We start from the raw sequence: 26,657 nt of genomic DNA on the forward strand, positions 1-26,657 counted from the left end.
TGTTTGTTAAATAGATGGCTTTGTGTTTATAACTTGAGAGAAAATAACCAGCCAACAGAAAGGACATGAAGATCCAAGAGAGGAAATTGATTTTTTTTTTTTTTTGACAGGTGGAGTTATAGACTGAGAGAGACAGAGAGAAAGGATTTCCTTCTGTTGGTTCACTCCCCAAATGGCCGCTACGGCTGGTGCTGCACCTATCCCAAGCCAGGAGCCAGGTGCTTCCTCCTGGTCTCCCATGCAGGTGCAGGGACCCAAGCACTTGGGCCATCCTCCACTGCCCTCCCGGGCCACAGCAGAGAGCTGATCTGGAAGAGGAGCAGCCGGGACTAGAACCTGGCGCCCATATGGGATGCTGGCCCCACAGGCAGAGGATTAACCAAGTGAGCCACAGTGCTGGCCCCAGAAATGATTGTTGATTTATTAAAATACCTGACCATTTGTCGCGGGTCTGGCCCTTTTCTAGCCCTGGCTATTATGGAGTGAGCATCATCTGTTACCACTTTTGCAAGGACAGCTTGCCCTCCCGTTGCTGAAGAGAGATCATTACTTTCTGTAACTCATTCAGGGGTGGGAAAGGTCCTATACTTCTATACTTCCCAGTGAACTTGATTTAATTACAGAAGTTAAAGATGAACAGACTTTAGACTGAATGTTAGCTTCTTTAATCTGGCTTAACATTTTATGCTGAATATAAGAAAAATGTATTATACCCCATTTCTCTTCAGATACACTTTGCTCAGCCTTTATCGTGTGCATCCAGTGGATCTAGGGTATGGATTTGAACCTCCTAGATATTGCTGACTCATTCTTGGTAGGTTTTGCCTGGACTATTACAGAAGCGCCTAGTTGTTTTTGCTGCCCCTGAACTCAATGTCTCTCAGTTCATCTGCCTACTTCCTTTTGAGTGATTGTTTTTTTTTTTTTTTTTTCTAATTTTTTTAACTTTTATTTAATGAATATAAATTTCCAGTGTACGGCTTATGGATTACAATGGCTTCTCCCTCCCATAACTTCCCTCCCACCCACAACCCTCCCCTCTCCCGCTCCCTCTCCCCTTCCATTCACATCAAGATTCATTTGCAATTCTCTTTATATACAGAAGATCAATTTAGTATAAAGATTTCAACAGTTTGCACCCACATAGAAACACAAAGTGAAACATACTGTTTGAGTACTAGTTATAGCATTAAATCACAATGTACAGCATATTAAGGACAGAGATCCCACATGAGGAGCAAGTGCACAGTGACTCCTGTTGTTGACCCAACATTGACACTCTAGTTTATGGCGCCAGTAACCACCCTAGGCTGTTGTCATGAGTTGCCAAGGCTATGGAAGCCTTCCAAGTTTGCCGACTCTGCTCATATTTAGACAAGGTCATAAAAGACAGAGTGAGGATAGTAACCAATGATCCTAAAAGTGGCATTTATCAGGTTTGAACAATTATACAGCATTAAGTGGGGAAGAGGACCATCAGTACACACAGGTTGGGAGTGATTGTTTTTAAAATAAAAAGACATGTTTAAGATAATACTTCAAGTGCTTTGGCTGCAGAGGACCAGTGCATGTTGGTTGACCACCTTGTGTTCCATACATACAGAGGCACTGAAATTTGAGCTGTGCTCTGCCAAGGCTCATGGGGCCAGTTAGCTCTGAGAGTGATTTTTAGTCCTAATCTGTGTGAGGCAGGTGCCATTCTGTGTTTATTCCTTTATCTGGCAGGCATATCCTCCCCCCACCTTTTTTTTTTTTTTTTTCTTTTTAACCCTGCCAGAAATACCCTTGTTTCACCTACCAGGGATTCCCAGTGGTTGTCTGGTCCTCATTACCTGTGAGATAAACAGCTCTCTCCAAGGTGCACTTAATTTCCCAGTCTTCTCCTACTGCCTGGCTTGGCTTTGGTCGTCCCCACCTGCACTGTTCCCAGTGCCCGGCAGGTGTCAGGCTTGGTTGCCTTTGCACAAGCTGCTCTCTCTGGTGAATGCATCGCCCACTCTGACTCCATGTAGCCCCATCTTTTTAGATTCAACTGCAGGGTTATCTTGAAGCTCTCCTTTGGGTGCAGCTTGCTTGCTTCCTGAAGATTCTATGTACATAGTTTGTGTTTTCATGCTTGGGTTCTTTTGAGTTTATATGTGTCTCTCTACAGACATGGGTCATTTCTGTGCCATAGTACAGGATGGATGCTTTTTAGTGCTAAACTTTATAATGAAATCACTTATTTTAGAATAACTTTGCTTTAGGTTCTGATATAAACAAAGCTTGCAGAAGTCGGGTTCCTGCGATAAGATCCAAAGATGTGACCTTCCAGTTATGTAAAGCTCTTAAAGGCTGCATAAGTGCATCAAGTATGCTAAGGAACCTGGAGCTAAATGGACTAGTCCTGAGAGAGAGAGATTTAACTATCTTAACGAAGGTAAGCTGTCTGAGTGTGGCCTGCAAACATTTGGTGGTTGCTTTTAGGGGAAAAAAACTCATCACATTTTTTACTTTTTCCTCCCCATTAAAGGGATTGAATAAATCGACCACGTTGGTACACCTGTCTCTTGCAAATTGTCCAATTGGAGATGGAGGTTTAGAAAGTGAGTTAAAATCTTGTTTAATTCTCATCCCCTCAGACTGGTCTCATGTTTCCTTAAATGCCACATTAATTCCTGTCTGTCCCTCTGCTTGCTGCTGCCCCTTCCAGACTCTCCCCATGCCTGTTCAGACCATGGTCTGATAAAGCTCATCATCCTGAGTACTCTGTGAACTCGTTTATCTTAAGGTTGGGTTAAGCCACAAACCACACAAATATATGCTGTTTGATCCTCTGTGTTTTTTGTTTTAATGTTTGTTCATCTTTTAAGGTTTTTCTTCAAGAAATATTTAGGGGAAGAGTAATAGTTGATGTATAGAGAAAATAATCATTATCTTTAAATAGTTACAGCATCTGTGTGCAGTCAGCTTTATTGTACTGTGGGATGTGATAAAATAGAAAATATATGCAAAGTGCCATGGGGTATTTTCCATTAAAGACAAGCAAATGCAGTGGAGGGTCACAGAAGTAATCACAGAAGGTGACTGTTGGTTGGGCTCCCAAAGAATTAGGGTTCATTGTATGCAATAGTGGTCTAGAGGGGTAAGAGAGCCTGCATTTCAATTTGAGGAGACTGAGTTTGGGGCCCTCTGTTTTCTGTTGCTTTGGTATATAGTATCAGGTGCCATAGTATAGAATAGCACCCAAACAAATTCTGGGGTTATAGTTGACACTTAAATTATTGATTGATAATCGAGATCAGGGTATGTCTTTGGAAATGAAAATAGGAAGAATATTATGTTTTTAGATTTTTCTATGCTTTCAAATGTCTCAAGAAGTTCATAGTATTTTACTGTGTGATTGGTAATGAGTTTTGTTAACCTTCATAGTTTTCAATTTTAGCATCTAAAAAGAATTAAACTATTGTAGTAAACTGGAGTAACACTTTGTTATTGTTAAAGTGTTACTAACATTTTAGAACGTACCAATCCATCCATTGTTTGAGAAGATTGTAGATAGTGATATTAAGAATTACTACTAGGATAGATGTAAGAAAAGTGAATAAATCAAGATTGACTAGATTGTGCAGGTTCTTTGTTTTACTGTGTCTGTGGATTTTTCTCCTTTCAGTAATTTGCCAAGGTATAAAGAACTCTGTCACTCTTAAGACAGTCAACTTCACGGGCTGTAACCTGACATGGCAGGGAGCAGATCACCTGGCCAAGATCTTAAAGGTGACTTTATATTCAAACTTATGTGAAAATATACTGTGTGCTTAGAGCACATTAATGTGATATAAGTAGACAATTATTTTTATCTTTTGATGTATTTGGTGACTGCAGTTTCAGTTTATTGAAAGGAAAAATGACCAGTTTTCAGCTTGGGGTTCTGCTGCTTAATAAAGGTAGTACGTTTTTTCTTAGATTTAAAATACATTATGAACAATTTTTTAAAAAGATTTTATTTATTTATTTGGGAGGTAGAGTTATAGTCAGTGAGAGAGAGAGACAGAGAGAAAGGTCTTCCGTGTGTTGATTCACTCCCCAAGTGACTGCAATGGCTGGAGCTGAGCTGATCTGAAGCCAGGAGCCAGGAGCTTCTTCTGGGTCCTCCACGCAGGTACAGAGGCCCAGGCACTTGGTCCGTCTTCCTTTGCGCTCCCAGGCCATAGCAGAGAGCTGGATCGGAAGAGGAGCAGCTGTGACTAGAACTGGTGCCCATATGGGATGTCGGCACTGCAGGCAGAGTATTAACCCACTGTGTGCCCCTGAACAAGGTTTTTTTTTTTTTTTTTTTTTTTTAAGATTTTATTTATTTGAAAGAGTTACAGAGAGAGGTAGAGACAGAGAGAGAGGTCTTCCATCTGCTGGTTCACTCCCCAGTTGGCTGCAACGGCCGGAGCTGCGCTGATCCGAAGCCAGGAGCCAGGAGCTACTTCTGGGTCTCCCACGTGGGTGCAAGGGCCCAAGGACTTGGGCCATCTTCTACTGCTTTCCCAGGCCAAAGCAGAGAGCTGAGTTGGAATTGGAGCATGCGGGACTAGAACCAGTGTCTATATGGGATGCTGGCACTTTAGGCCAGGGTTTTAACCCACTGCGCCACAGCACCAGCCCTGTGAACAATGTTTTTGAGGTGGGCACAAGCATCTTAATTTTTACTCTAGATTCTTGCTGCATACAGAGATGAGAATTTTAAGTGGATACTAGTGACAGTGACATGCACAGTTAGGAAAAGGATTTATTTGACATGAGGGAATAAACATACATTCATGTGTGAGTGAGGGCTGCCCCACACAGAAAAATAACCATCATGAGTGGGCCAGAGGGTTGCCTGTGAAAGAGGTACAAGATCAGTACTTCTCAGCCGTACCCCAAGTGATGAAAAGAGAGAGCTCTGTCCTGTTCTCAACCTCTTTTGTGAGGCAAGGCATGGTACCTTAATCGGATATACAAATGGGGTAAGGTCTTAGCATGCATGCTGGTCCCAGTATGAGACAAGTGCATCCTGGGATGAAGGCATATCAAGCTGGCAGTTAAAGGGATAAACACTACTTTGCAGAGTAGTAGGAATTCCAGCTTGCCTAAACTTTAACTAACTGCCTAGTTACACCATATTATATTTGTGGATTTTTAATTGTTGAAAAATATTTTTTGTGGTATTGAAAGAAACTAGACTATTATACCTAACTGACTCAAATATTTATTATTAGCTGCTATAGTTAATAAACGAATAAAAATCATTCCATTAACATTTTGTAAATCTAGTTTTTAAAACAATGATTTCACTGATGCCATTATGCCTTTATAATAGTTATAACTACTATATTTAGACCTAAAATTACTTAATAATTGGATGGGAAGCCTTTTTAGTTTAGTAGCCAGATTGGGGGCAGCAAACTATGGCACTATGGTCTGCAGACCAAACCCGGTCCAGCAACTATTTTTTTATGAGCAAAGCCTCTTTGGGACATAGCTATACCAATTGCTTTACAGTAACTATGGCCACTTTCCTCCTATTCTGGAGAGGCAAGTAGTTGCAAGGGAAGCTACATGACCTGCAAAACTGAAAATGGTTACTTTGGGCCTTTTCAGAGCAAGCCACTGATCCCTGGGATAGATAATGCTTGAGGGTTTGAAATCTGGAGCCACATGCCTAGGTAAAAACTTAACTCACCCATTTAATACCTGTGACCTTAGAAAAATTATTTAACTGCTCTGCTTTACTTTTTACATCTGTAAAATGAAAATAAGAAAACTCGTGATTTGGCTTAGTCATTAGGATGCTGCTTGGGAAGCCTCATCCCCTGTCAGAGTGCCTGGGTTGGAATCCCAGGTCAGCTCCTAATTCCAGCTTCCTGTTAATGTGCTTCCTGGGATATAGGAGGTGATAGCCTCTACCACCCACATGGGAGACCTCAATTGAGTTCCTAGCTCCCAGCTTCTGCCTGGCCTGGCCCAGGTCAATACTGGCATTTGGGAAGTGAACCAGAGATGGAAGTTCTCTCTGTCTCTGTCAACTGTCTGTCTCTTTCTCTTTGCTTCTCAAATTAAATAAATAAATAAAAATATAAGATCAGATTAGTTATCTTAAAAAAAAAAAAAGGAGGAAAACCTATTCCGTCTACCATTCTGTGGATTAAACGAACTGATTTGTATTAAATAGTGCTAATAAGTGCTATGTTACTCATGCCTGTTATTTTATTAATGGTTTTTATACAATTATTCTTCTTGTTAAATTTAAAATTTTTAAAATCTATTTGGAAGAGAGAAAGAGAGAGAGATGTTCCATCTGTTGGTTTAGTCCCCAAATGTTTGCAACTGCCAGGGCTGGTCCAGGCTGAAGCCAGGAGCCTAGATGTCCATCTGGGTCTCCCATGTAGGTGGTAGGGGCCCAGGTACTTGAACCATCGTCTGCTGCCTCCAGGTTGCACATTAGTGGGAAGCTGGATCAGAAGCAGAGGACCCAGGACCAGAACCAGGCACTCCAACGTGGGATGTGGGCATCTTCAGGCAACTTAACTGTTGCACCAAATGCCTGCCCCTATGTTTATTCTTGATAGAAAAATAACACTAACAGTTTTCCTTTTAAAGTGTCATTGCATTGGAACTTTGAGTCTTTTGTTGTTCAAGAATATACAGTCATCTCTTGATATCCTCAGTGGCTTGGTTCCAGGACCCTCCATGGATCCCGTGAATGTTCAAGTCCTTTATGTGAATAAAATGGCCTAGGATTTGTAAATAGCCTGTGCACATCTCCCATATATTTTAAATTATTTCTGGATTACTTACAATACATGATACTGTGTAAATGCTGTGTAAATAGTTGTTATACTGTTACAGCTGCTTAGGGAATAATGACAAGAAAAAAGTCTACAGATCGGTACAGGTGCAGCTTTTTCTTGAATATTTTCGATTCTTGGTTGGTTGAATCCATAGATACAGAACTTGCAGATGTCGAGGGACAACAAAATATTTTTTTTTCTTTTGAAGTCTGATTCCTGTTTTGAACTTTTTTTTTTTTTTAACTTTTCGAATATAGAGACCTGATTATAAAATGTTTTTAAGACAGTACCTGTAATTAAAAATCAAACCATCAACTTCCATATCAAACTGACTTTGGGATTTCAGGTCTCTAAAGTTGGGATGCATATCCTAAGAAGTACGAAAGATCAATTGAATTAGGAAAAGAAAAATATTAGAATGCTGTATTGATGTTTGTATCATTTGGAAAATATCTGTTGTTTCTATATAGTTTATAATGTGCACAAAATATATGTGCAGAACTTCTTGTATATAATTTATTCATAAGTAAGATACATGCTAAAGCATGTTTACTTGTGGGATGTTCAGTCATTTGTTTGGATAACCACTGGAGGATAGAATTACAGAATTCAGAAGCTTGGTAATGATAGAATTTAAAACCAATTATTTGACTTGACTGATATGAAAAATAAAATTCTTCTAAATTAATAAGTTGTCAATTTATGTAAGTAATGAGCAGTAGGTCACTCAGCAGCTAGTCAATCAGATAACTAGTCAGTGGCAGGCTAGGATCTGGGTCACTGGACCACTTAAGCAAAATCTAATATTTAATCCCCTAGGTTGACTCTTGGCGTGTATGGTTGGTTGTGTGTGTGTAGATGTAAAGCTCTGACGTAATCAGCCATAATTAGTTTCCCTTTTATTCCAGTGTTCTAATTTCATCCTATTAAATTTTTGAAGTATCAGTCAATGCGACGGCATGAAGAAACCTGGGCTGAGAGCCTTCGCTACAGGAGACCAGATCTAGACTGCATGGCTGGCTTGCGGCGCATCACACTGAATTGCAACACGCTCATTGGGGACCTGGGCGCACGTGCTTTTGCGGACTCCCTTAGTGAGGATTTATGGCTTAGGGGTAAGTTTAATGAACTTCTAAAGATGAAAATAGTGCATTTTTAATATTAAGTATGCTTAGCTCTTGGCTCAATAATGTCATAAGGTTTTTTCTAAAATAATTTTTTCTAGTAGCTTTTATTGTGATTTTAAACTTTTATCAATGTTACATGTATTCTTTGTAGAAAATGTAGAGTAACGAGAAAACCACTGTTCTTTTTGGTGTGTGTGCATATATTTTGTCTTTTTTCTTTATAGAATATTTGTATATATTACCAAAGTGAACACTGTATTTGTATACTTAGAGAGTACAATAATAGAGTTCTAATGTACTTTGCTACCCTGCTTTTTTTGCGTAATGATCTATCATATAGTACTCTATTACATTGAAGCACGATAGTTTAATTCCAAGCTATTCGATATTGACAGTTTATGCTTTTATTCTTTTAAATAGCTTTGTGATAAATATCTCATTTTTACACCTGTGTGTATGTTGGAATTACTTCTATAAGATTAAATTATTAAAAGTGGAATAATTTAGTACAACATATTTTTATAGACTTGATGATGCATGCTGCTAAATTGCTTTCCAGAAGTGTTTTGCCATTTTGTAGTCCACACTAGCTGCATATGTGAGCCCTGCACTCGTAAACTTTGGGTAAAGTCTGTTTTAAAACTTCAAACTTCATGTAAATGAGAAACGCCTTTTTTTTTCTTTTATATACAAGTAGGATTGCTTTTTAGACATAACATTTTTCACTTAATATAGTGTAAAGATTTTTAGAAATCAGTAAATTTATATCTATTACATCATTTTCATTGATAGAAGTTCCACTACATTACTATAATACCCTTAGCTTCTTTATTCCTGTTAGATATCTAAGTTATTTGCAGTTTTTCAACTGTTACAAACAATACTTGGATACACACTGTTGTTCACAAATCTGATTATTTTGTTCAGGTAAATTCCTTTTTTTTTTTTTCTGAGATTTATTTATTTATTTGAAAGGCAGAGTTAGAGAGGGACAAAGAGAGAGAGAGGTCTTGGATCCGCTGATTCACTCCCCAGTTGACTGCAACGGCTGGAGCTGAGCTAGGCTGTCGTAGGGACTCTCAAGACTTCTCGCTGGCGCCGTGGCTCAACAGGCTAATCCTCCGCCTTGCGGCGCTAGCACACTGGGTTCTAGTCCCAGTTACCCCTTTTCCAGGCCAGCTCTCTGCTGTGGCCCGGGAGTGCAGTGGAGGATGGCCCAAGTGCTTGGGCCCTGCACCCCATGGGAGACCAGTATAAGCACCTGGCTCCTGCCTTCAGATCAGCGTGACGCGCCGGCCATGGCGGCCATTGGAGGGTGAACCAACGGCAAAGGAAGACCTTTATCTCTGTCTCTCCCTCTCTCACTGTCCACTCTGCCTGTCCAAAAAAATAAATAAATAAATAAATAAAAATAAAAATAAATAAAAAGACCTCCTCTCAACCTAATCACCTTGCAGAGGCCCCACCTCCTACAAGTACCCCATTGAAGGTTGGAGTTTCAACACAGGAATTTTGGGAGAATACACACATGTGTAGTTCATAACATGGGGTTTTGAAAGAGTTCAGTTATTGCAATGTAATGGTGCTTCAAGACATGACTTACATTTTTCCTCTGATGGAATCTTTATTATACTGGTATTTTTGTTTTGATCCCTTTGGGATTAAACAAGTAGGTTAAAATAATTTTAATTGAAAGAGAGAGACAGAGATCTTCCATGCCCTGGTTCACTCCTCAAATGCCCACAGACAGACCAACCCAATAGCTCAGAACTCTATCTGAAAGTGGAATAGCTGGAACTTGAATTGGGCACTCTGATATGGGATGTAAGTGTCCCAGGTGACAACTTAACATGCCAAGCCAAATGCCTGCCCCTATGTGAGTAAGTTATTTCTTTTTTTTTTGTTTTGTTTTGTTTAAAGATGTATTTATTTATTTGAAAGAGTTACACAGAGAAGCAGAGGCAGAGAGAGAGAGATAGGTCCTCCATCTGCTGGTTCACTCCCCAGCTGGCCGCAATGGTGGGAGCTGTTCCAATCTAGGAGCTTCTTCTGGGTCTCCTACGTGGGTGCAGGGGCCCAAAGACTTGCGCCATCTCCTGCTGCTTTCCTGGTCATAGCAGAGAGCTGGATCAAAAGTGGAGCAGCCAGTACTTGAACCCATATGGGATGTTGGTGCTGCAGGTGGCAGCTTTATCCGCTAAGCCACAGCACCGGCCCCATGAGTAGGTTATTTACCCTGATAATTATTAGTTTTCATGAACATTTGTTCTTTTCTTTGAACGTTATTTTATTTTATTTGAAAGGCAGAATTAACAGACAGAGACAGAGATTTTCCATGTGCAGGTTCACTCCCCAGATGGCTGGAGCTGGGTTGATATGAAGCCAGGAACCAGGAGCTTATTCCAGGTCTTCCATGTGGGTACAGGGCCCCAAGGACTTGGGCCATCTTCTGCTGTTTTCCCAGGTGCATTAGCAGGGAGCTATATGGGAAGTGGAGGAGCTTGGACTAGAAATAGTGCCTATGTGGGGTGCTGGCACTGTAAGCAGCAGCTTTACCCACTATGCCACAATGTTGGCCATTGACCTTTTTTTAGAGAGTCCTTAACCATCATTCTTTCCTGATAGGTTTTTAGTATATAATCTATATTCACACATTCTTTTTTTTTTTTTTTTTTTTTTAATTTGACAGGTGGAGTTATAGACAGAGAGAGACAGAGAGAAAGGTCTTCCTTCCGTTTGTTCACTCCCCAAATGGCCGCTATGGCCGGTGCTGCACCGATCCCAAGCCAGGAGCCAGGTGCCTCTTCCTGGTCTCCCATGCGAGTGCAGCCACCCAAGCACTTGGGCCATCCTCCACTGCCCTCCCGGGCCACAGCGGAGAGCTGGACTGGAAGAGGAGCAGACGGGACTAGAACCTGGCGCCCATATGGGATGCCGGCCCCACAGGCAGAGGATTAACCAAGTGAGCCTTGGCGCCAGCCTATATTAACACATTCTTTGCATATAATATTTATATTGCCTTAGATTTCTTTGTTACTTCTGTTTGGAAACTAGCAAATCTTACATTTACTCTATTTTTTTCCCTTTTTAAGTTTTTTTTTTTTTTTTTTAAAGACATTTATTTTGAAAGAGTAATGGAGAAAGAGGGAGAGACAGAAAGAGATCCACTGGCTCACTTCCCAAAAGTCTGCTATGACTAGGCCAGGCTAAAGCCAGGAGCCAAGAACTCCATCTTGAGTAGCAGGGCCCAAGCGCTTGGACCATTTTCTGCTGCTTTCTTAGGCACATTAGCAGGGAGCTGAATCAGAAGCAGAGCAGCCGGGACTTGAAACGGCAGTTTGATTTGAGATGCCAGTTTTGCAATTGGCAGCATAACCCACTGTGCTATAATGCTGGCCCCAAAATGAGTTTTTTTTAAAAGCCACTTAAAACTCTAGCTCATTATCAGAGGAGAACAGTGCAGTTTCTGAGTTCTGCACATCTTTTGCTTATTATACTTACACTGCCATTAGCATCCTTGGTCGTTTAATACTTATTCTGTGATGTTTCTCTTCCGTACATTATGTAGAGTTACTTTTCAGTGGTGTAACTGTAAACTGTTATTGGTTGGTTTATTTGTACTAATGGGAGGATAATTATGGTACATCCAAAAAGTCATTTTTGTTTTTTGGATTTGGAGTTATGGTATGCATACACTTTACTGGTTTTATTTTTCCATGCCTGAGATTGAACACCTTACATGAATAGTCTTTGTACAGGAATCTTCCAGGCACAAATGAGAGCCATTGGTATGTTAAATCTGTACAGAGTTAGCAAATGATCTTTTGTCTTTCCTCAAAAGCGCTTGACCTGCAACAGTGTGGCCTCACCAATGAAGGAGCAAAAGCTTTACTTGAGGCCGTTGAAACTAACAGAACTCTCGTTGTTCTGGATATAAGAAAAAATCCACTCATTGGTATGTCATGACACTTTTTTCTTATTGATTAATGAATAGCAAAGCAGAGTTTATTCTTATATTGACGTATTTTATAATTTAGTATGTTTGCTCTCCTAAATTTATACTTTTCTAATCTTGTATAACTTTGTGTTTCTAGCAGATACACATTAAAATAAATTTTATTTGTAAATTACTCTTGGTTGTTCATCTAAATAGAGGTGAACCTTGGTAATAAGCCTGTTGCTACCAAGAACATTATTTCCTTTTTGTGGAACCTCTGAATTATTGTAAAGAATATTTAATTCATGTGATAATTTTACAATCTGTGAGCACTTCTGTGTGCGAGACACTGGGTTGAGCACTAAGCATGTAATGAACCAGCTGGACAAAGTCTTGCCCTCATGGAGCTTTTGTTCTGGTGGGGGAGTTCAGATACAAATGGTACTTACACAGTAAGTACTTTTAGGTAGATAAAGTGCAAAAATGCTTTAAGGTAAGAAGATACAGGACCAGGTGGGGCTATATTAGATAGAGTTTTAGGGACCTCTTTGCCGCAGAAGTGACTTTTGAGCAGAGACCTCAGTGGAGAGAGGAACAAGCCATGGGATTGCTGAGGAAAGTACATTCTAGGATGTAGAAGCAATGAATGCCCAGGCATGTAGGTGGCAGGGGAGATGGAGTACTTAGGGAAAAGCAAGGAGGCCATCATAGAGCACTGAGTGAGGGAGAGTCTGGTGTGCTGTGACATCAGACAGCTGGCCAGGGATCTGATCTCAGGAGGTTTTGAAGGCCAGAGTAAGGACATGGACTATTCTAAAAGAGTCAAAAGCCATGGGAGAGCTTGAGCGGGATAGATTCTGGTGACTTACTGAGGAGGGATAAGGGGAGAAACAGGGAGACCAATTAGGAGACTGTCACAGTAGTCTAAGCAAGAAGTGCTTGTGGCTTATTTACTGTAGAATACTGGGTGCAGTGAAAAGTGTTTGAAGCAAGGGATAGCTAATGAGACTTGTAGAGAGATTAGGTTTCGGGTGTGAAGGAAATAGAAATAAGGACTCATGGATGATTTTGTGTACAACTAGGTGGTACTGTGTACTGAGAGGAGAAGGCTGAGTAGAGAAGCAGCTTCAAGGTGTATCACAACTTTGTCTATACTCATATGAGGGGCCTTGTGGGTATCTAGATGACTGGATAGTACCCAGGCTCTTGGTTTTCTTTTGCAGAAGTATTCAAAGCCACTTCAGATGCAGCGTTTAGATTTGATCTATGCTATTGCCAGAGTAGTAACCATTTGGGGCATACTTTGGTCTTGTTTTTGAGGAAGCTGTTTGGATGTTCGAAGGGGAAAATACATATATTATTACATAACAGATTTCATATTTAATTTTATGGGAAGAGTCATAATCAGTTGACTTGGTTTTAAATAGCAGCAGCCACTTATTGAGAAACAAATATTATAATTCAATTTTCATTTTACTTTAGATCATTCTATGATGAAAGCAGTTATCAAAAAAGTTCTCCAGAATGGAAGGAGTGCTAAGTCAGAGGTATAACATGTTTTAGTCCTGTAGAAAGAATTTTTCTTTAATTCTTATTTTTCTTCTATTTGTTTTTTAAAAAATTGCCAAGGCATTGTTCTGCCATTTAAAATTAAGTTTTCAATCAAAGCAAATGGCTTTACTGCTTTGAAAATATTATTTAATTCTTTAATTTGGGGTCCCCAAACTGCAGATTGGAAACCTTTTATTTGTTTATATTATCTATAATTTTCAGTTAAGATCAGACCTCATAAATTATTTTAACTGAAATGCAATATTTATCTCTTTCAGTACCAGTGGATAACTTCTCCGTCAGTAAAAGAACCATCCAAAACTGCCAGACAGAAAAAGAGAACTATAATCCTAGGAAGTGGCCGAAAAGGAAAAGCTACTATTAGGATTGGTAACCCTTTCTGTCTTGGCTTTTTAGTGCTACTAGAACTTATTCCCCTGTTGTTTCCCAGTGTGCTAAAATCTCATCTCATTGGGGTATTGATGGTAACAACAGTATTGACTACATGCATATTACGAGAACTAGACTTGTTCTTACACAGATTATGAGACTTTATGGAATGTAGAAATGATCAGTGAATCAGTAGAAAGAGGTGCTAATAATTCATTAGTTAACTACTTCTGTAGCTTATTTTTCATAAGAGTCATCATTTTGTATGTTTCCTGCTTGATGATTACTTCTTGCAGTTAAAATTTGGGATGTACTTTGATGGCAACTTTAGCCATACTTTTGCATAAATTTTTTTTTAACAAAGAACTATCTTTTTTGCTATAGGGATAGGAAACAAAATATTTTCCAAGCTTCATTTTTAACTCATGTTCCTCCCTCCATCTTTGCAAATTCTTACCCACAATTATTAAATCAGGTAACATCTTGGAAAAACCCATACAACACAAAATTATTGTAAAGCAGTACTACAGACAAGTTTATTGGCCCTAGAATGGAACATTTTAGGAAGACATTTTCTAAATGTTTGGTATAAGGTATACTTAATCTTCCAAATAGTGGTTAATCTGCATGTAAAAAAATAAGTTTTTAATTTTACAATCAATTGTAATGAAAAAAATCTTTATAAACCTCTTTAGCAACTGGTAACATGAATTTCACATTCTTCTGTGTATATAAATTTGGTGTTATTATCTAGTTCTACTAATTTTTTTGCACTTTTATTTTCTAGAACACCTTTAGTCACACATAACCTTGTTTTCATAAGAATTAATGAAATGACTAGTAAAATAAATTAAGCCAAATCTAATATGAAACTGACCATTTTGAAATGGTAAAATCATAGGGACTAATATAAAAGAAATAAAATAAATCTTTAAAATCTGGCAATTTCTTAGAAAAAATTTTGTGACATTATATATACAAGATACATTAAAACCACCAAACAATTAACAGTAAACAACCTCATGTTTGAATGCTACCTGAAATTTTAAAATGTTATTTTACACTTAAAAATGATTGAGATTGAAAATTTAAGATTATTTTTAGCACAATTAAAAGAAATAGTTGAGTGAAGAGTTTTGATTAAATTTTATAAAAATATTGTATTAGACTGGCAGGGGAAATAAAAATGGAAGCCATCTCCAATTCCATCCTATCAAACAATCTTTACGTTTTCCTTTCTTCCTATTGTCTATAAATATAATTTCATGTAGCTTAAATATAATTTGGCATTCATTTTTTACTTTATATTAAATTAAAATTTTACATGATTCATAGTTAGACTTTTTAATACTTTCACAAGATTTTATTGAATTTTTGGGTTAGTATTTTAGACTGGTAAAAACTTGGAAATAGCATCAATATTAAATAATTTTTTAAATGGTACCTTTGCCATCTCCAGAAATACAATTTCTTGTTTTACTACTAAAAGATAAATTTTTTTAAAGATTTATTTATTTATTTGAAAGTCAGAGTTAGAGAGAGAGAGGGAGAAGGAGATCTTACATCACTGGTTCATCCCCCAAATGAATGTAATGGCTGGATTTGAACCAAGCCAAAGTCAGGAGCCAGGAACTCCATTCAGGTCTCCATGTGGGTGGCAGGGGCCCAAGCACTTGGGCCGTCTTCTACTGCCTTCCCAGATGCAGTCACAGAGACTTGAACCAATGCCCATGTGGGATGGCAGTGTTGCAGGTGGCAGCTTAACCACCTGCACCCCAGTATTGGCCCCAAGAAGAAATGTTTTTGATTTACTATTAACCAGCTTGTTTGTAGTAAATAGTAATTTTTATGACTGTTTTAAATTTTTAAAAGGCATAGCCACCACACACCCCCCCCCCCCCCCCCGCGTCTCCAGCCATGGTACTAGGTACCCCTCTTGGCTCTCATTTAACCCTTTCCTTTTTTGTCCACCTATTTTTATTTTAGAACACTGGTACGTTAGTAGTCAGTCATAGTATATGTAAAGAACAAGTTGAGATTTGTGACATCACACTAGTTATATATTATTTAAAAAAGTTCATATCATGTAAAGTGATCCAGGTTGGTGTTTTGATATAATGTTAAACAGAAGTCTGTAATATTAGTAGCTAATTGTATGTAATAAGGTGTTAGATAAGAATAAAAGCAAAAACTTGTTTCTTAGCACAATGAAGAAAAGGAAATGTGACTGAAGTTGACAAGCTCACTGAGCTATCATAACAGTAATTTTGTTTTTGGGCTTTTTTGTTTGTTCTTTTTGTATTTGCCTCAGTTATTTGGAGACATAGAGGTAAGCCAATTGAATGTCTGGTTGTATACTTAAATTATGAATATAGGGACTAAAACATATATGTGAATTGTATCACATCCATGTTGTAAAGAAGTGTGCAGAAAGAAGATAGGAATTTTTATTAGAAATTTTTCTTTTAATCTCACATTCTGTTGGTTTTAATAAAAAATATATTTCCATATCTGAAAGTGAAGGAATGGGTATACAAACAATACATAGGAACATTCTTTGTTTGAAAGTAATTAGGTTAAAAGACAAAAATAAAATAGCACAAAGTGAACAGAGCTCCTATGCCTTGTAAGAGACATGTGAATTTATCCAAAGGTGTGTTGGTTACCAATGAGTTACACTGTATTTGTTCTGTATTGCCACTTTATTTAGATACCATCCTAAGGCTGCAAAAATAGATCTAGGTGTTATATAGTGAAATAATTTGGAAAGATGAGTATAACCACTTTAGTAAACCTGTATTATTTGTTCTCAGAAATATTAGATGCACATATTTACCTGTGGATTTTTCTAAGGATTTATGTACTTATTTATTTAAAAGGCAAAACAACACAAGAGGGACATAGAGAGAAATCTACTTTCTGGTTCACTTCTCAAATGGCCACAAAAGCTAGGGCTGGTCTAGGCCACAGCCAGGAGCAAGGAATTCCACCCTGCTATACATAGGTGGCAGGGACCTGAATACTTGTACTATCTTCTGCTGCCTTCCCAGGCACATTAGCAGGAAGCTGGACTGGAAGCAGAGTAGCCAGGACTTGGCCAACACTATGATATGGGATGCTGGTGCTGCAAACAGTAGGCCCTATATCTTAATATGTGGATTGTTTTAAGTAAAATATTAATGTTTAAATCTAGCTTTTGTTACCAAATACTCAATATATAAAGATACTTGACTCTTTAGTATTGTAATAAAGGCTAAATTTCTACATTTCCTTCTTTCATCCAGTAAGTTTTAACTTGTTTTATGTTTTCTTTTTTTAAAAAATTATTTCTTGAAAGAGAGAGATAGAGAGAGACGGAAAGACAGACCTAAATGTCCAACAGCCAGAACTGGGCCAAGCCAAAGTAAGGAGCCAGTACCTCAATCTGGGTCTCCCACATGGGTGGGAGGGACTCAACTACTTGAGCCTACCTCCCAGGATGCACATTAGCAAGAAGTGGAAATTGGGAGAAGAGGCAGAACTCGAACCCAGGCACTCCCATATAGGATGTACGCATCTCAAATCGTGTCTTAACCATTGCACCAAATGCTTCAGTGTTTTCTGTAAAATCAAATGAGCACTCAAGATCAACAGACTTAAAGGAGGGTAGCATTGACTCACCTACCACTGAGCAACCTTCAATCATGCAACTTTGGTAGTCGTCACATAGTAAAATTAATCTTAACTTGAACTCTTGGTCTAATTCAGGAGGCTTGGTTTGGTAGTCATATGTGTGTCTGTGTTATCTGTCCTTGAAATTTACAAATGCCTAAGATGTTCTGAGACTCAGTAAACAGCATTTCTGCATGATATAAAATGAAGTGTATCATGTACAATCTTTAATTATGTACTTTTATATGTTCACATTTCATATACTCATATTTTGTTAAAACTTACCACTATCGAGAACTTAATTTAAAACTTTGCTGGCTGATTTAACAATATTTTAAAAATTGACCCTGTTTTTAAGGCCTTAGTCTCATTGTCAAGTTCTTTTTGGAGTATGCACATGTGATAAGTAATCTGTAGGCCTTTATAGTACGTCTTGATTCTTTAATGCTTTCTCAAACATAGGATTGGCTACAAAGAAACCTGTAAGTACTGGGAAAAAACACTGCGCTGGTAAAGAATATTATGCTCCGGAACCTTTGCCACCTGGTGTGTGTGGTTTCCTGCCATGGCGTACTGCAGAACGAGCAAACAGGACCAGGTATTTGTATTCTCTGTCTTAGTCATTCACATTTCTTTACTTTAGAACTTCTATTTGTATTCTCTTTTAGTCATTCACATTTCTTTACTTTGGAACTTCTGTTATGTAGAGGTTCTCATTGTTTCTATAGAGTGAAAAGATAACTCATACTTTTGCCTAGAGTCCTTTAAGGAGGAAGAATGAAAAATAACTGCTTATTTAGGAGTTTCAACTTACTTTCTAAGTGTTATAAGTTGTAACCCTGTGAGAGTAAAGAAGAGACCAAAGTGGTCTCCACTGCTGGTGAGAAAAGGCTTCAGTACAAGCATGTGTAGTTGAAATAGGCTGTGCAGGACAGAAGTAGGGATTTGGGTATTCAGGAATGGGGAAAACGACAGCATAGTAGTTTAGGGCCAAATGAATGAAACAGACAGATTGCTCTAGATCTAGTTCAGTCAGCTGGCCCAACTCTCATTTTAGTGAATCATTTAGTGAATCGCAGTAGATTTAACTAATTTTAACCAATTACTTACCTAGCGGATAACTATTCAGAGTAATATATGCCAAAATCTTTTAAAATTATTGTACTATAATTTTGGCTATGTTAAGTGAATGAAATTCGTATAGATGATTTTCAGATGTTTGGTTTGGTGATGTTCAAGATATTGGGGCCCAACAGTTGCTTCAGAAAAACAAAAATTTTAAATAAATCTGGAAATAAGCACTTTGTAACATGTCTGTTCATTCGCTTACACTAAACCAATGTGTATAATCTTCATTAGACAATTATTATAATTTTTCAGAAATGGTAATGTGAGTTATTATTATATAAACTATAGTGGTGAGACCCCAGTCTTTATATTTTAGTTTTATAAATTTGCAGTTTCATATCTCTTTGGATACTTATTAATCTTAAATCTATTCTGGTCACAAAGAGTTGTAAATTAGAAAATGATTAATATCACTAAAGAAATTAGACCATACTGCTAACTGATCTTTGGCAAAGGAGCTAAAAGCACTCCCTGCAGATCAGATAGTCACTTCAACAAATGGTGCTGGGAAAATTGGATCTCCACATGCAGAAGTATGAAAGATGAGTCCTATTACACCCTTTACAAAAATCAACTCACAATGAATCACACATATAAACCTAAGACAAAGTACAATACCCTTTCATGATAAAAACTAAGCGAATTGGGTATAGAAGGAACATTCTTTAGTACACTCAAGGCAACTTATGACGAACCCACAACCAGTGTCCTATTGAATGGGGACTAGTTTGAAGCATTCCCACTGAGATCCAGAACCAAACAAAGATGCCCAAGGATGCTCAGACAAGGCTGGTCACCATTGCTAATCAATATAGTCCTGGAAGTTTTAGTCAGAACCATCAGACAAGAAAAGGAAATCAAAGGGATACAGATGGGGAAGGAGGAAGTCAAACTATCCCTATTTGCAGATGACATGATTCCATATATAGGGTATCCAAAAGACTTCACCAAGAGACTATTGGAACTCAGAAGAGTTCAGTAAAATAACAGGATATAATATTAACACACACAAAACAACAACCTTTTTATACACAGACAATGCAACAGCTAAAAAAGAACTGCTAAGACAATCCCATTCACAGTAGCCACAAAAAACAATCAAATACCTTGGAGTAAATTTAACCAAGGATGTCAAAGATCTGTACAATGAGAATTAGAAAACATTAAAGAAATAAAATAAGACAGAAAAAAAATAGAAAAAACTTACATGTTCATGAATTGGAAGAATCAGTATCATCAAAATGTCCATATTGCTGAATGGAATTTACAGAGTCAATGCAATACCAATCAAAATACCAAAGACATTCTCCTCAGATCTAGAGAAAATGATACTGACATTCATTTGGAAACATAGAAGACCCTGAATTGCTAAAGCAATCTTATACAACAAAAACAAAGCCAGAGGCATCCCAATACCAGATTTCAAAACATACTACAGGGCAGTTATAATCAAAACAGCCTGATAATGGTACAAACACAGATGCATAGACCAATGGAACAGAATAGAAATGCCAGAAATCAATCCAAGTATCTGCAACCAACTAATATTTGACCAAGGAGCTAAAACCAATCACTGGAGCAAAGATAAATGGTGCTGGGAAAATCAGATTTCCACATGCAGAAGTATGAAGCAGGACCCCTACCTTACACATTATACCTTACATAAAAATTCATTCAAAATGGATTAAAGACCTAAACCTATGACCTGACACCATGAAATTATTAGAGCATTGGGGAAACTCTGCAAAACATTGGCACAGGCAAAGAGTTCCTGGAAAAGACCCCAGAATCACAGGCAATAAAAGCCTGTATACCAACCTCCCCAACAAATGGGGCTACATCAAATTGAGAAGGTTCTGTATTGTGAAAGAAACATGCAGGAAAGTGAAAAGGAAAGTAACAGATTGGGAGAAATTATTTGCAAACCATGCAACTGATAAAGGATCAATAATTAGAATATATAGAGATCCAGAAACTCCACTGCAACAAAACAAACCACCCAGTGAAGAAATGGACAAAGAACTTAAACAGACGTTTTACAAAACAAATCCAAATGTTAACAGGACATGAAAAAATGTTCAGGACTACTAGCCATCAGGGAAATGCAAATCAAAACCACAGTGAGGTATCACTTCACCCCAGTTGGAATGGCTTTCATATAGAAATAAACAAACAACAAATGCTGCTGAGGATGTATGAAAAAGAAACCCTAATCCACTGTTGGTGGGAATGTAAATTGTTAAAACCACTAAGGAAGACAGTTTGGAGATACCTCAGAAATCTGAATATAGACCTGCCATATGACCCAGCCACCCCACTCCTGGGAATTTACCCATGGGGAATGAAATAAGCAAATAAAAGAGTTATCTGCACCCTCATGCTAATTTTATCTCAATTCACAATCGCTAAGCCATGGAATCAACCTATATGTCCATCAACTGAAGACTTTGATAAATTATTGGATGTGTGCTCTATGGAATACTACACAGTGTTAAAAAGAAATGAAATTTGGCCAGCGCCACAGCTCAATAATCTAATCCTCCGCCTGCGGTGCTGGCACCCTGGGTTCTAGTCCCAGTTGCCCCTCTTCCAGGCCAGCTCTCTGCTGTGGCCTGGGAGTGCAGTGGAGGATGGCCCAAGTCCTTGGGCCCTGCACCCACATGGGAGACCAGGGGAAGCACCTGGCTCCTGGCTTCAGATCAGCGCGATGCACTGGCCGCAGCGTGCCGGCCATTGGAGGGTGAACCAACGGCAAAGGAAAACCTTTCTGTCTGTCTCTCTCACAGTCTAACTCTGCCTGTCAAAAAAAAAAAAAAAAAAAAAGTCTCTCTCCTCTCTCTGTAAACCTACCTTTCAAAAAGATCAATAAATATTCTTAAAAAAAAAAAAAAGAAATGAAATTTGGTCATTTGCAACAAAATGGATGAATCTGGAAAACATCATACTATTGAAATAAGCCAGTCCCAAAGGGAAAAATGCCATATGTTCTCCCTGATCTGTGGTAACTAACAGAGCACTGAAAAGGAGACTTGTAGAAGTGAAACTGATGTTGTGAGAAGCAATGAGTTGAATAGCTCATGTTTTGCCTGTTGGAAGTTTTGTTTTTTTATTATTTTTCCTTTAATGTGGTTGGTTGAACTCTTCACATAGAATTAATCATATGTGTCTAAAGTCAGTTGAAAATAGATCCCAGTAAAAAATAAGAGTGGGAATAAGAGAGGGAGGACCTGTATAGTTCTGCATACTTCCCCATGGACTTACTTCTAAGAGTAAAGCTAAAAATTTGCCATGGGACTCCCAAATCCCATTAAGTTGGGTGGTAAGAATGCTATCTTACATGTTAAAGTAATCATAGTAAGTGTTTAATTGATCATATAGATAGGATTAAGTGTCAAATGAGTCATATAAATAAGATCAAGTGTCTGGTAATAACAATAGGTAGAATTAAGGAGAGAATGTTCCAACATGGGAAGCAGTCCACACAACAGACTCAAAGAATGACAGACACCCTAAACAGCACTTTGACCTCAGAATCAGCCCTTAAGACATTTGCGTCTTGCTTAAAAAACCATGAAAGTTTTTCAGGAATGGAAAGAGAAGACATTGTGGCAAAAAAAAAAAGAAAAAAAAGAAAAAAAAAAAAGTCCTACATGAAGGATCTCTGTGAGTGAGACCCCAGGATAAAGAAGGGGCTGTCAGTGTAGGATCTAGTTTTCTCTGAAGGGTGGAGAGAACTTGCAATTTGCTTATGGTCTTGTCTAAACACTGACGTAGATCATGGACTCAAGAGTCCTTCATAGCCTTGTTAGTTCATGTCAAGAGCCTCGGGTGATCACTGACATCATATGTGAGTCACTGTGCACTTACTCTCGATGCAGGACCTCTGTCCTTAATGAGTTGTACTAAGGGAATTAACTGTAAAACTTGTTCTCAACCAGTTATTTATAGTTCATATGTATGTGTGGGGGTGCAAATTGTTGAAAACTTTATTTAGTATAGAGTTGGTCTTCTGTATATAAAGTTAGTTGAAAATGAATCTTAATGAAGATTGGGATGGGAGAAGTAAGAGGAGGTAGGATGAGAGTTGGGGTGGGAGGGTGGTCATGTGGGGAAGAGCCACTATATTCCTAAAGTTGTACTTACAAAATTTGTATTTATTAAATAAAAGGCTGCTTTAAAAAAGTTACTACAGGAAGACATAGGGGAAACATTGAAGACATTGGTCTAGGGAAAGACTTCTTGGAAAAGACCCCAGGAACACAAGCAATAAAAGCAAAAATAGGCAAATGAGATTATATCATGCTAGGAAGCTTTTGCACAGCAAAGAAAACACTCAGCTAAGTGAAGAGGTATCCAACAGAATGGGATAAAATGTCTACAAACTATGCATGTGGTAAAAGCTTAATATCTGTAATATATAAGGAAGTCAAGAAACTTAGCAACAACAAACAATACAGTTAAGACATGGGCAAAGTACATGGAAAGGTTTTTTTCAAAGGGTGAAATACAAATGGCCCACAGACATAAGAGAAAATAATCAGGCCCACTAGCCATGTGGAAAATGCAAATAAAAATCACAATGAAGTTTTACCTCACTCCAGTTAGAATGGATATCATCCAAAAATCTAAAAATAAATGCTGATGAGGGTGTAGAGAAAAAGGTACCCTAATACACTGTTGGTAATAATAAAAACTTGTACAACCATTATGAAAAACAGTATTGAGACTCCTCAGAAACCTTAAAGTAGATCTACCATATGATCCAGCCTTCCCTTTCCTGGGAATATACCCAAATGAAATGAAATCTACATATGAATGAGTTACCTGTACCCCCATGTTTACAACAACTGAGTTCACAATAGTTAAGATGCAGAGTCTACCAAGATGTCCATCAACTTGATTGGATACAGGAAATGTGGTTTACATACATTATAGACTACTACTTAGTAATGAAAAATGAAATCCTAGGCCTGGTACTGTGGCATAGTGGGTGAGGCCGCCACCTGAGGTGCCAGCATCCCATGTGGGCACTGGTTCAAGTACCAGCTGCTCCACTTCCGATCTGTTCTCTGCTGTGGACTGAGAAAGTAGTGGAGGATGGCCAAGTCCTTAGGCCCCTGCACCCATGCAGGAGACGAGGAGGCTCCTCGCTCCTGGCTCCTGGCTTCAGATTGGCACAGCTCCAGCCATTGCAACCATCTGGGGAGTGAACTAGCTGATGGAAGACCGCTTTCTCTCTTCCTGTGCTTCTCTGTAACTCTGCCTTTAAAATAAATAAATAAATCTTAGAAAAACAAAAGAATGAGTTTTCCATTCAATTATTTAAAAAAGAATAAAGTCCTGTCTTTTGCAATGAAATGGGTGTGTCTAGAGACCATTATTCTTGGTGAAATAAGATAGACCCAGAAAGACTAATATCACATTTTCTCTGATTTGTGGTAGCTAAATATGAGTATAAATACTCTTTAGAATTGATACCTTGAGATTTTATTATTGTTTTTAGCCTTTATTTGTATTCCTGCTGAACACTGGTCTTTTTTTTTTTTTTTAAGATTTATTTTTTTATTTGAAAGGCAGAGTTAGAGAGAGAGCGCGCTCTTCCATCTGCTGGTTCACTCCCCAAATGGCCTCAGCGAATACCTGGAGCTGGGGCAATCCAAATCCAGGAGTATGTAGCTTCTTCTGGGTCTCTCACGTGGGTGCAAGGGGCCCAAGGACTTGGACCATCTTCTACTGCTTTCCCAGGCTATAGCAGAGAGCTGGATTGGAAAGGGAGCAGCTTGGACTTGGTGTCCCTATGAGATGCTGGCACTGAAGGCTGCAGCTTTACCTGCCACGCCATAGCACTGGCCCCTGAACACTGTTTTTCTTTTCTTTTCTTTTTTTTTTTTTTTAATGGTTGAACTCTGTTTATCATTTGTTATATATTACGTGTTTAGCATTAACCTGTGATTACAAAGTAAATCAAAAATTGTTTTTGCAAAAACTTTAAAAAAATAAGGAAGGAGGGGTGAGAGAGGGAAGTATCATTATATTCTTAGAATTATGTCTGTGCAATCTGTTCTTTATATTAGTTTATAAATATTTTTAAAAAGACTGAAAATCTCAGCCAGCAGCTGTCTTGAAGATAGAAACTGAGTGTGTCTCTCAGCAGTTTAGAGTTGTCACCATGACATCCTGCCAAATTCTGAATTTTCTCCATTAGCAGAGTGTTCAGGCTCCTTATTTTTTAGGTTATTTTTATACAGTTCCATATGGATAGTGTCCATATATATTACTAGTAGTTTTTGTTGCCTTTTGTTAACTGGTAGTATATTCTCATCAAAATATAACCTAATTTATTGCTATTTCTTCAGGGGATTTCCATTAATCAAAACTCGGGATGTGTCTAATCAGTTGCAGGTATGTAGTTACTATGTTTATTATATGTAGGGGGTTGGAATGGGAAAGGTGGAGGAGAGTCATTTTCTATGCTTTTTAAATTAAACATGCCTTTCCGCCTGAAGTAAATTCATTGAAAACTTTCCAGATCGCTCTCCCAATGCTATGGGATAGTTGAGTGGATTTTGCATACATTAGGGACCTTGTGGATTCATTTGTAGACAAGGAAAGTCCCTTCTCCAGTCCACAGATCAGCTCTTGCCCAGTGAAACAAATCTGACCTCCACTTCTTAGCACATGGAGATTTCATATTTAAAAAAAAAGGCTTCTAGAAATGTTTTGGAGATGACTATATACAAGGTCTTCAAAAAATGGAAATATAATATGTAAATGCATGTTATATAAAAAGCTACGCATGAATTTAAAAAAAAGCTTTGTATCAAACTTAATTCCATTTTTTATGAACTTTTGAAGTACCTATGGGCATACAGGTTCTGGGTCCTAAAGTCAAAACAAAGTGGCAAATTCCAGAGCCCCTGCTTTCTGGGAGCATTTCTTCCTCCCTCTGCAAGGCCACGGAACAAGCCAATTCTGTCAGAGTACCATTCTCCTTGTCAGTTGTCCTGGGAACTAAATTCTCCATAGAAGATAGTTCTGCTGAGAGTGAGTGCTGAGCATGCTGGGTGTTAGTACTGCCCTCTGGGTGCTCAAAAGTTGCAGAGCACATCTCATCCTTCCATTTAGGATTTTTTGTAGACTGCAGGGATTGCCGCTCGCAGTAGAAATTCTATCCTATTGACTTCTACAATTATGTCATCCCAGCACTCTGCTTTTTGATCTTAGATCAAGTCAGGTTTTGTTTTTTTCTTTAAGATTTATTTATTTTGTTTAAAAAACAGTGACAGAGGGATAGGAAGATCTTCCATCCACTGATCAACTCTCCCAAATGTTCACAACAGCTGGGACTGGGCCAGGCTGAAGCCAGGAGCCAGGAACTCCAGCTGGGTCTCAGATGTGGGTGGCAAGGGCCCAAGCACTTGAAGAATCATCTAACTTCCAAGTGCATTAGCAGGAAGCTAGCTTGGAAGCACAGAAAAGGGGGGACTTGAACAAGTGCTCAGATACAGGATATGAACACCCAAGCCGTGGCTTGACATGCTGTGCCACAGTGCGCACCCCTAGTTTTCTTTTTAAATGTTGGCAAAATATATTAAGCAGCAGCATTCCAGTGATATTGAAACTTGACAGAATTGTGTAGTTAATGCCCACATTTTGGTTTAAGAAGGGGGAAATGAGGTGTCTGGTCAGTTTTAGTTGTGTATGTATCCATGGTTTATTAAAAAATTTGTTCTAGTATTTGTTCAGAGTTAAGCTATATTGACTTTATAATTGTTAAGTTCCCTACTGATGAATTTCCCTCCTGAAAGTTACATTTTATTCTAGATTTTTTTGTGTTTGTGATGGAGAATAAATTTCTCATCTACAGTGTAAAATTTATCTGAGAGAAAATGTTTAACCTGGCTCCTCACTTGGTTTATGTGAAGGAAATCTAATAAAGTAGGCTATTCCAAATACTAAGGATACCATCTGTGACAGAGTTCTTTAACATGGTAATAACAAATTAACGTTTACTTTGTTGTCAATAAGGGAAGACATTTATAGATAATGGCTTGATACTTCACAAGATCA

At 38.3% G+C, this 26,657-nt stretch overlaps 1 protein-coding gene across 4 annotated transcripts in view; it reads left to right on the forward strand.

The window, feature by feature from the left end:
* The window catches only part of CEP78 (centrosomal protein 78), a 60,465-nt gene that overhangs the window by 4,105 nt on the left and 29,703 nt on the right, over positions 1-26,657 (forward strand). For all 4 annotated transcript variants that reach the window (XM_062208450.1, XM_062208452.1, XM_062208451.1 and 1 more), the window contains exons 2-10: positions 2,247-2,419; positions 2,513-2,585; positions 3,653-3,756; positions 7,744-7,918; positions 11,772-11,885; positions 13,350-13,414; positions 13,697-13,808; positions 17,922-18,057; positions 24,944-24,989. In XM_062208450.1, coding sequence (XP_062064434.1) covers positions 2,247-2,419; positions 2,513-2,585; positions 3,653-3,756; positions 7,744-7,918; positions 11,772-11,885; positions 13,350-13,414; positions 13,697-13,808; positions 17,922-18,057; positions 24,944-24,989 — 998 coding nt within the window. The remainder of the gene's footprint in view (positions 1-2,246; positions 2,420-2,512; positions 2,586-3,652; positions 3,757-7,743; positions 7,919-11,771; positions 11,886-13,349; positions 13,415-13,696; positions 13,809-17,921; positions 18,058-24,943; positions 24,990-26,657) is intronic.

The sequence above is a fragment of the Lepus europaeus genome, chromosome 12 (genome assembly GCF_033115175.1).
Source record: "Lepus europaeus isolate LE1 chromosome 12, mLepTim1.pri, whole genome shotgun sequence".
NCBI lineage: Eukaryota > Metazoa > Chordata > Mammalia > Lagomorpha > Leporidae > Lepus > Lepus europaeus.